The 11,715-nt window shown below is 40.2% G+C and overlaps 1 protein-coding gene across 1 annotated transcript; it reads right to left on the minus strand.

The window, feature by feature from the left end:
* Nucleotides 1-1,140: 1,140 nt before the first annotated feature.
* On the minus strand, nucleotides 1,141-11,077 carry si:ch211-220i18.4 (SRSF protein kinase 3). The gene is made up of 13 exons (XM_023289156.3): nucleotides 10,930-11,077; nucleotides 10,586-10,845; nucleotides 9,761-9,864; nucleotides 8,253-8,361; nucleotides 7,117-7,204; nucleotides 6,801-6,888; nucleotides 6,457-6,563; nucleotides 4,324-4,483; nucleotides 3,800-3,876; nucleotides 3,105-3,212; nucleotides 2,230-2,299; nucleotides 1,998-2,090; nucleotides 1,141-1,860 (listed from the first exon to the last, which is right to left on the minus strand). Exons 2-13 carry the CDS (start codon nucleotides 10,627-10,629, stop codon nucleotides 1,673-1,675), a joined length of 1,236 nt encoding a protein of 411 aa, XP_023144924.2. The 5' UTR covers nucleotides 10,630-10,845; nucleotides 10,930-11,077; the 3' UTR covers nucleotides 1,141-1,672.
* Between the last annotated feature and the right edge of the window lie 638 nt (nucleotides 11,078-11,715).

Raw genomic sequence — 11,715 nt, forward strand, 5'->3', positions numbered from 1 at the left:
ATAACTTTGTGAGATAAAGTATATTTAAGAAGGGGAGTATTTTCTCATCCAAAGGATACTAGATGGCACTGTGTGAGGATTTTAAACACTAAAAGTAAAGAGAGGATGCTTCCAAAGTAGTACCATGAATAGCCTCAAGTTATCAATTAACTTTGTATGAAGTGTATTAACAGCAGTTCTACTGGGTGCATTTCCACACATTTATACTCTGCCAAGGAAAGCGGTGGAGTTATGTGATGATCGGCGTGCGTTTGTCCTTCTGTCTGTTTATCTGTTAGCAACATTACTCAAAAATGGACCAACGGATTTAGATGACATTTTCCAGGAAGGTCAGAAATGACACAAGGACCAAATGATTAGATTTTAGCAGTGATGCGGCTTATAGTCTGGATCCATGGATTTGCTAAACATTTCTGTTTAATTGCAAGATAGCGGCACGGCGTCACTGTAACTATGAGAACAAGTGAACACTACGTCAACTGTTTGCTGACGATCACGACTGCGATTTTACTACAAATCCACCTCTGCGGACAAATTGGGACTTATCCAAGGGTCATCATACAAGGAACAATTGATTAATTTATGGGGGTGTTTCCGAGTCCCAATCAATTCCTGCTGCCCGCTACATATTTAGGTCATGTGATTCGGTATCCGTACATAACGTACACATATATAACATGCACTCAGCGCAAGGTCATTTTGTTTGTGGGTACATCTATATTAAATGGCCACATTCTATGTTGCCATGATTTCTGCCACAAATTTTTCCTAGATTTCAGCCGTCGGAAATGATACGACTGAGCAGCCTTGGCAGAGTACTGCACCGTCTGAGTACTTTCTTTGGTCCAAGATGCGAGCATCAAGTTGCTGTAAAATATCCTGCTCATACGTCTGATAAGTTTTGCTGTACGCTTCTTCAAGCATCTTGGATAATCTGCTACAGTTCTTCAGCGGATTTAATCTGTCTCAGTGTCTTCTCTTTCTTCGTGTAATCCCAGACTGACTTCTTGTTCTTCTTGTAGCTGAAGATGGCTCTTTGTGACTCTGGCTGTATGGAGGCACTGTCATGCTGAAGAATGAACTGTTGGATAAATCAGTACATTTTAGGGATATAGAAATAAAATTACCTTACACTTGCACTGCTTTTTTTCCTGAGTTTAATCTTTAAAACTGTTTATTTTACTGTACAAAAGATAAACTAAAAAGTTCATTCACTGTGAAAGATCATCAAATGAATACATTTTGTATAATTTTCTGACACAAAGCAACATTCATATTTACTGAATGATAGCTAGAACAGGGTTGCATCAAATTGACAACTTTACACTGGCTAGCAGTGTCAGGCCATCAGTGTAGAAAGAGACACTACAGAATCAACTCTTCATTAGAGCTGCTCCTTAAAGGCTTCAAAGAGCTGGCAATCAAACTTCACAAGAAAAAATTTAATGTAAGAAAATTAAAGCTTAAAGTGCTGAACAGGGCTCCAGGGGATGAGATCATCTCATTGTCTGATACTGAAAATGAACAACATCACATTCTACAGGAGTTCCCTTAGTAAAAAAAATTCAAATTTAAAGATGCCCTAAATATGGCAGGTTGAGCTGCTGAAAAATATCTGGCTGTGAAGACTGCAGATGAAGCTGAAGCTGATGGCTGTAGGGCCTTTAGACGGCTAACAGGAGGTCAGCCAAGGGTGGCGGAGGCACTGTGCAGCAGTGGCTCTCCTCCCTGGGTAATAATCCAACATCCGAAGAAGGAAGTCTGAGAATCGAGAGGCTTCCTCCAACAGAAAGTGGTATTTCTCCACCAGAACATCATAGAGGCTCCAGAGCCTCAGTGGACCAACACGACGCAGGTCACCTGGATTTAAAGAAGAAAAAAAAACTGTTTTACAGTATACAAGTTCACATGATTTACTCGGAATAAAATAACTACCGTAAAATCATTCACACAAATAAAGTCCAAACATGCTGCATTCATTTGAAGATTGCACATACCTCTGCGACTGAAGTAGTCTGCTGAGTATTTACCCGACAAGGCAACAGCTGGTGGGATTTTACCGAGCAGCTGCATGATCTGGGCGATGTGGTCTGAGGTGGAAGAAGACAAGACATACAAGCATGAAACACACCAATTTGCATCAACAATTACAATGCAACTAATTTCATTTAATCCTGTGTCAGAGCTCATCATGCCCCTGTCAGTATCAGCGCACTACACTAGACATACCTTCTTCCAAGGAAATAGAGTCGCTGGCTTTGGGTTCGAACAGAGAGTCGCCAGTGACCAACTCAAAGGCCTGAGAGAGAACAGGAGAACATGAGAACATGAGATGTGTGACCAGGTGTCTGCAGAGAGGACCAATGCCAGCCAGACATGATCAGTGACTCAAGTTTTATTGAGTAATATTAGCACATAACTGTAGGGATACTCATGGTCAGTCTGTCCACTACTTTGGTCCAGACTAAAAGATCTTAACAGTGAAGGAAAAATTACTCTTTCCCCTTTCTAAGGTATTTTCTTGCAGGTGTTAGCTGACGTCATTCCAACTTATCTTCCAAGAGGCAGATGCTGTAGGAGGAAGATATGCAGGACTCTCTGCTCTGCTCAAGGTTACATATTATCTATTCTGACAAGTTATCTCCATATTGGACTGTAATCCAAATCTGACCCCTCTCCCAACTACAATATATACCTGAAGATCAGAAAGAATCATGACCAAAACAGAAAGACACAAAATGACCACAGAAAAACACAAAATGACTCAGTGAGACAGATAATTATGACATAAAGACACAAAATAAGGATAATACTTAATAGAGCCGGTTCTTACGGCTCGGCTCACTAGAAACAGCTCCCAAGTGGCTCCTTAGATTTTTCTGTTGCTTAAATGAATTAATTCCCAAAAATAATGTAAAATTATGTGCAAAATGAATTCCTAATGTATAAAACATACATGATATGAAATGTTTATTATATATATGGCTTATTATACTCCACATGGAACAGAGAGCTACAAAAATAAACTTTAAAGTACAAAAACAAACAAATACCATCTCAATTTGAAAAGTGTAGAGATCACATTGGTTTGGTTTGTCTCTCACCATACAGGCAACACTCCAGATGTCAGCAGGCGGGCCATACTCAGATCCCAGCAAAACCTCCAGTGAGCGATACTGACGGGTCTGGATCTCCTCACAGAAATGCTTGTACTATTGCAAGAGAGAGAGATAGATAGCAGACAGAGAATAATAGATTTAATCGGGGTGTAGACACAACAAATCTTTCCTACTTTACAGACACAATTTTCAGGACAAATTTACAAACAGTTTATCATGGCAAGGTCAATAAATGCATTTAATATGGTTGCAAAATCAGCAGTCCTTGTGTGTATGTGTGTGTGTGTGTTTTGGTTGATTTTATGGCACTGAATACCTATACTGCCCCTCAGCTTCTTACTTTGATTATTGAAATCCACATTGAACTCAAACCATTGGCAGCAAGCCCAACTGGTGGTGAGTGGTATCCAGCTTGCTTAATATAGTCTTGGTTAAATCTGATCAAACCACCCCCACACAGTGCCAGTGAAGCAGATTAAATGAGCTTTGGCTGCTTGGTGGGCAAGAGGAACCGGTTTAGAACCCAACATTGACATATACAATAACATGATCTCTAATCCTTGAAAATACCCACCTTATAAAGATGGACCCTTACTGTAGGTACATAATTAAACACTAGGGTTTTGTAAGATATCAGAGCTACATAATGGCAGTATGTAAAATATAGAGGAAGTACTAACCACCCAGCAGGAGCTGCCTAAGTCAGCAATCTTCACTGTGATTTCCTTTAAACTGTAAGGATTTACTTGACCCCTTTCTGAAAGAAACAACAATCAATCACCATTACTCAAACATCTTATTGATTCCAAAAATGATGATCTATAATAACGTCACATACTGGATTGGACTGTTAGTTCTGCCTATCTCTGATAGTTTGGGTAGGACACATTTGCCTTCTTTTTATATTGAATATTTTAAGTATTGTTTCTGATATCTTCCTCTTGTTCTGGTGTAGATATCAGCACATCAAATATGTTAAGCATTAACATTTACAATAAATGCTTTAGGTATGCACAGTGCAGCGACGTCGTAGAATAAAAGTCAGACATTAGCAAACAAGTTGCCTCCAAATGCATCTGCTCTGTGCACATATCTGATGCATCCTGTGTGGTCACTCATACAGCTCAGCTATAAACTGCTTTGAGACTTGATTCTCTGACATTCTCTTGCATCTGGAGCAATAGTATTAAAAAAATAACTGTGCCTGTAGACTTGGCTTCTTTCCCAGTCGGTATAGAGGAGCTGCTGCCCCCTGCTGCTGCTTTGTGGGACTGCTCCTCCAGACAGAGCAGGATGTTCTCTGGCTTGATGTCTGTGTGGATGATTTTACACTGAGTGTGAAGGTAGTCCAGGCCCTGAAGAACCTGCAGGAAAATACACAGTGCTCGATGATGTTTCTGTTTATGCTTCACTGCTCCCTGATTTAGGACTGTTAGGAAAACTAGTGGAAATTGGGTGAGAATGCGATGAGATGATTAGGCAGTCTAATCACGTTTTATGCATCAGTGTACAAATATAAGAGGGGTGCTTGTCGACTTATGTATATACAAATGCTTACTTAATGTTTCCTCTAAAATGTCATAAATATGGAACTATATATAGGTTGAGTGCTGCCAACAAAAAGACATTGTAATGGTAGCAGCATTTATACATAAATGTAAAATAAGAATTTGCACCTACTGCTGAAACACTCATGCATGAGTAGGGAGAACGTGTCCTATGTTCTTTTGATATAAGCAGTGTATCACTGTGGTGCGTATTCTCTGCGACAAACTCTTAGTTCAGCATCTTCAGGTGCAAATTAGCAATAAAAATGTCACTCCAAAGTGATGATAGGCTATTATTTGCACATTAGAGTTTTAATATTTGCACTACCGCAGAAAACCACAGTGGGATATGGTCGCAATGTTTATGTTCAATCATCATCTTTAAAAAGCCGGTGAAAAAGGTTCACTTTTGAACATGTTATGGAGGACTTTTCACTTTCTAGGATGAATCAAGAGATAAGAGGTGATTAGCTTTGATTAGTAAAAGCACTTGTGACAGGCTAAAACAACTAGTTGGCTCTGTTCACAATCATATCTAAAGCTCAGTAACAACCACTTCACATAATTTTAGTTTTATTTGTAAAATAAAAGCATCAGGTGTAATAAAGCTAGGCTAACTGTCTCCACCTGCCTCTAGCCTTTTTACTAAGGTAAGCTAATTACTTGCTAGCTCCAGCTGTAAGTGTGTATTAAGGTTGATGGAAGTTTGTTTTCATGTGTTAGACTAACTCTCTGAAACCTCAATAGCTACATGCAATGGTAAAAAGCAAAAGGACATCCTGAAATAAAATGGACTTTGGCAGACTGGTTGTTAGGGACTGGTGGGTGTTTTTAGTTTGGAGCATGATATCTTTGGTGAGTTGGGTCAAGAAATGGCAAAGCAGCGTTCTGAGTGAATAATAGGTAGCAGAAACATTACATGCAATGGGCAATAGGTCATCTGTGTTCTACAACTTTGAAGTAGCCTACATCTATTGCACATCTTTCTGTACCCAGACAATAATTTGGAAGGGACAAGTAGTAACGTGCTCTCACAGAAGGATCATAGAAACAGATTGCTGCCTGTAGTGTTCCTATAAATACAGTCCTGTAACAGGCCATAATAGGTGGATATCATGATGATTTATGCTATGGTCATTCAATAGCAATAATAATGTGCTGCTGAAAATACACACTAGACAAAGTCACCACTATGACAAAATACTGTGAGGACACATGACAGATACAGTTTTAGATGTCTGATGTGACCTGAGTGTGAAACAGGTGTCCTACAATGTGGGTTGTGAATCCAGTTAGGTGGTTGATTAACGCAAATATTTGACGCTTGGACATGATGTCTGCCATGTCCAAGAAAAGACCTGGACTGAATACTCTGCTCTCTATACATTCAATGAAAGCTGTGACAGCAAGGCAAAAGTCATTGTATGTGCTGGATATCTGGTTTGCTCTGACCTCTGCTGCGCCAACATGCACAGATGTGCTTTATGGCTCCTCCACCTCTGAAAAGAATCCACCACCCTTGATGTACGTATTTAACAGTGGTATCATTCCTCTCATCTAACTTACAGCAACAAAAGCTATTTTTTCCAAGCATAAAGTTACACAAAAACTATTTAAACTAATGAATCCTCAGATGAAATTCAAAGGCTCCTACATTCATCAGCAGCATTTTAAAAATATTTACGTGCATTAATTAGCTATTTGAGTGAAATGCTTCAGCACCACTACGAGATCTTGATTTCCTGCAGTTAAGCTGCAAATGTGATGTGCACTGATCTACTGTGCTTTACCTGAGTAAGTATTTGCTTGACCCAAGGTTGCAACAGTTCTGGAGTCCCAAAACAGAGCTGCCAGCTTCTCAGGTCGGGCCCCAGCAGCTCCAGCACCAGGCACATGTCTAACAACCCGGCATTAAGGGCTTTATCAAGCAATCCACTGTATTGCAATACTGTACTGAGTTAGCAAACATAATGAATGCAATCCATGCATGGAAATGTGCCATTTGGTTGATGCATTTCTCAGTGACTCTGTTATAGACATAAGCACACACCTCCACACATGATAGCTCCTCAGTCCTTAGCAGTGTCAAGTGTAGGATGCGTGTCCAAGAAATAACTGTCTCTATAAAGGATACGGACCCCGTTGACCCCGGGCAGCTTGAACTCATCCAGCAGCTGAACAATCCTTTGACTGGAGGGGTGACGGCCCACAGGACCACTGGCCTGATAAAAGAGAGGAAATGAGGGGAAACAGGAAATAAGGACAAACAAAAAGAGAAGGAGAGAGTGAGTTGTATTCTGGCATGTAGAGAGAGAAAAATAGACAGAGAGTGATATTCAGGCAAAGACATGACAGAAAGACATTCTGGCAACAACAAAATGAATTTAAAGAACTGGCATGGAATAGAGAGAGAGGTCAGAGAGGAGAAACGAAAGCAGTGGGTCACTGACACATTGGAGGAGAGTCAGTTCATCCTGTCCTGCCTGGGCAAAGCCAGCTCCACTCTTCAGGACCTTCACAGCGACACGTCGACCTAACCTGCCAACACACACACCAGGTCAGAGCTGCTGGAACACAGAACAGTACACTCTGTGCTGAATTCACCAAATCTGTGCTCATACAAACGTATTTTCTTAGATTCCTAAAGTCATTATTATCTTATTGTCATAGAATAATAAAACCTTTAGTTCAATGTCGCAAAGTTGTGTGAAACAGAAATCATTCAGCAGCACTGATTAGATCAGTTATCAACTGTAGCATCACCTGCTCATGTCACTGTGCATTGGAATTTGTGTTTTCATGCTTTATCCCATAGAAAGTTGATGGGGTCTGAAGTCGATCCCACCTGACATCGGGTGAAAGACATGGTACACCCTGGACAGGTCACCAATTCATCACAGGGATCCAGACCAATTTGCATCATTAATAGTATTGTAGGGTCTTGACCTATCTTAACTTTTTGGTAAATTTGTAACACCAGTTTTATTTCTCTACTTGGAAGCCCTTTGACCCTGCAGCTGTTTATAATGTTGTGTGTGTATATATATATATATATATATATATATATATATATATATATATATATATATATATATATATATATATATATATATATATATATATATATATATATATATATACTTGATTTGACTTGCTTTTTAATGATTTGTTGGTTTAAATATTTTACTTGTAGGCTTTGTACTACAATTAACATATTGCATTTTGCATTTTTGCATCTAGTCTTTTTTTATTTTTTATTTTAACATAATTGTTGCTTATTTGCATTCTGAATATCCTATTTGGTGTTGTCTCAAAGCATTTGTAAACCCAAACTATACAGATAAAGTCTTAATCCAATGTCTGTAATTGATTTGGTGGCTTAAAGTCTTTTAAGTGGCGATGTTCTAATTGATTGTAAGCTACATAAACAAATTAGAACATACAGTGGTTGAGTTCCATGTAATCAATACTCCAGTTCCAGTCGTGTGTTTATTACACACCAAAAATTTTATATATATTACAATAATTCTGTTATGTTTGCAATAAATCTAGAAATAATTTTAATGCAGCATCTAAATGAACCTACCTGAGGTCCACGCAGAGCCACACAGTAGAGAAATAGCCCCAGCCGAGCTTGGAGATCACCTGGTATCTTCTGTTGAAGGTGTCCCCTATCTGGACAGGGTGGTACCCACCTGAACAGATAAAAGACAAATGTGAATATATTTTAATTTAAGCCTCAGTGGTCAGGTGTATCTCTACATGACCTGAAATGTGAAACACTTTCATCATACAGTTTGCATTTTTCATCTGGTGTTTAAAGACCTCTGAGAGAAAGCACTATATAAAGTGAGACTAAAGCTATTTCTGGCTTTACAACTTCCTCTGAGCTACAGCATGTCGGTTAGTGAGTAATACATTCAGATCTTCCAGCGGGATACTGAAAAACGATGACGATGCTTAAACCTGTTCTCTTTCAGCTAGCATGACACACAGCTCTTGGACATTGTCAGAGATCTTCAAATTGAATTTCTGTTTCTATTAAACCTGAACATGATATAAGCTGGTCTATGATTTATGACTGTGTCAGGCATCTGTGGCATCACATACGCAGCAGAGGATGTAAGAGGTACATGCAGAGACCTGCACAGCTGGCAGTTTGGAAGGAAAAGCAGGAACCAAGGTCACACTAGCCATTGGCAAAAAGACAGAAAAAAGATTTAAACTGCAGGTTAAAGTGATACTTGCTTTTTACTCCGCCAAGGAAGGTGGCAGAGTTATGTATAAATTGGTGTTGGTTTGTCTGCCTGTTTGTCTGTCCCTTCACAACATTACTAAAAAATGGACTAACGGTTTTGGATGAAATTGTGATGTGGCTTATAGTCTGGATCCATGGATTTGTTAAAGATTTCTGCACCATTGCGAGATAGCGGCATGTAACTGTAACTGTAACTATGACTACAAGTGAACACTACATCAGCCGCCTGCTGACATGATTGTGATCATACTACAAATCGACCGCTGCAAACTTCTTGAGACTTATCCGTTGGAAATGATACAAGGAACAATTGATTAAATTGTAGGGGTCTTTCTGAGTCCCACCAATTCCTGCCACCCGCTACATATTTATGTCATGCACTTTGCTAACCGTACATAAAGGTACACATGCATAAGACATGGCTGTGCTCATCACGAGGCCATTTTGTTTGTGGGTATATCTATATCAAATGGCCACTTTCTATGTTGCATTGATTTCTGATCATCAGTAACTAATAAACAAATGCTGCATTTCTTAAAAAAAAAAAAAAAAGCTACATTTATGACAATGCCATATGGGAGAATGAACAGCCTTGGCAGAGTACTGCACTTTCTGAGTGCTTTTCTAGTTATTCAATGCAGCATTTGCATATCTGAGGCCTGAAACAGTCAAACTATTGATCTCATCTCAACCTTTGGATCTAAAGCTGAGCATGGGAATCATTGCATTCATGAGCTGACATTTCCATTCGGAGCTCACTGGCACTGCAGTGTCACTGCAAGCAGTAAATGTGCACATGTACAAAGGATGGTGTGAGTTAGGGGTGTGTGCCAAACCATAACAGTATTCTCTGGGGTCTTCAGAGTACTGGCTGTCCTTGGAATTCAGCTGCTCATGGCATCCAAGGGCTTCGAAACTGTTAGACAAGCCACCATCACTCCTGCACATACACACAGAAATGTCACATGAAAATTTGATCCTGCACCTTGATCCATGCGCCCTCTGTACAGAGTGTGTCCATATATGTGTGTGTGTATGTGTGTCAGTGGTAAGTTGGTGGCAGCCAGGACAGCTGAACTACTTTTAGAGTTTCCCATAGACTCAGCCTGCCATGGAAACTTGTCCCACTGCCTGCATGGCTAAGATTGGACAAGCAGCATTGGAAGTTGCACTATTTCTGACTCATCTGTAAATCATTTTGCTGTATGTTCATGCAACCTGATAACTCAGCATCCCAGCTGCTTTGGAGTTACGGTCACGTCATGTCTGAAAATAATGATCACAGGTCTGTTTTCTGTGTGGTTGAAGGAGCATACAATAGAGTTTGATGTGACGTATGGCTGGAAATGGATCAATGTGCAAGATTTCAGAAATTTTGGAGCATTTTGCACATTAATACATTTGATATCTGAAACTCTAAATTGCCATTTAAGTCCCTCTCCTTGATCCCTAAAATAATTCTGACATTTGCACTGGTGTGTGTAGAAAAACAAGCTTATGATCTGAGCTGCATTTTCTTATGTCCATGCAAGAATGCAAAGCTGCATTAATAACAACAAAACAAACAAAACATTTAATAAATTAGAGGGCACAAAATGCATCAATGCAAACTTAGCAAACTTAATTGCTAAGGTATATTTTTAATTAAGTTCTTTACTTACGTAAGATGCTGTTGAGCCACTGTAGAAGCTGAGCTCCTCTGCATAGTGTAAATCAGCAGGTGCAGCCAGTATCTTGAATTAAAAAGTGGTGGATATCTGCAGCCTGGGCTGATCAAATCTCAGCATTGACTGAAGAGAGAGACAGTAGCTAAAGCAAGTGAAACTGCAGCACCTTTAATGTTGCAGCACTTGAAAGCAGTTGAGCAGCTAAGAGGTGCAGGTGGTGGTGGTGGAGGAGGTCTTGTCGATCTGGCAGGAGACTGGGAACAGCAGCAACAACAGTCAGCAGTCTAAACATGGAAATGCCCAGCAGTCTGCTTACTCACTGCCTGTCAGGCCTTTACCTGCTTTCCTGAGTGATCGCTTTCCTTCAGTCTCCCCAGGTCAGATTAAACTGTTTGTCTGTCTTTCTCTTTATCTCTGTTCTTCGAGTTCGCCTTGTTGTCTACTGTGGGAAAGCCACAACAGAGAGCAGGGGCCCTAAAATAGGAAAGGAGTGTCGCGTGAGGCCAAACAGGTTAAGGGAGGAGGGAGTGACAGCTGCTGATTTGTTCACTGTCTCACAGGGAGTTTGACCTTTGGGATCACAGATTGCTAAACCCGGCTCAAGACTGGGATTCCCAACCTCCAACACATTACTGAATATCACAATAAAGTTTCAATGCCATGTATTTTTAATTCTATATGCACAGCATCTAAGAAGGGTTTATCTAGGAAGCAGTAGCATTCTCTGTGAAAACACAGTGTAATCTTAGAGCCCACAGCAGGCTGTTAACACTCCTTGTCTGATATGATACAGTATTTAATAGTTGATACTGCTGAGCAAAAGGGCTCCCGGGTATTAAAGCACGCAGTACAGATAGAGGAGGTGAGAGAAAAGACAGAGGCAGCGTTGAAGGGAGACGAATAAGAAGTGACTGACATAGGTTTATCAAGGGCCTCCTGACCTCATGTGAATAACTGTTCAAAGTCAGATAACACGTTACAGTTAGTGATGGTCCTCTGATACCCGAGGCTTCGACACATGCGCTGTAGCTCATGAAGCAAACGTATCGAGCCACTGTGCCGAGGCGTGGTTTGGTCACGTGACTCGTGACGTTTGCATCACTTCAGTGACGTTTGAAGAACTC

Source organism: Amphiprion ocellaris, chromosome 8 (assembly GCF_022539595.1).
Source record: "Amphiprion ocellaris isolate individual 3 ecotype Okinawa chromosome 8, ASM2253959v1, whole genome shotgun sequence".
NCBI lineage: Eukaryota > Metazoa > Chordata > Actinopteri > Pomacentridae > Amphiprion > Amphiprion ocellaris.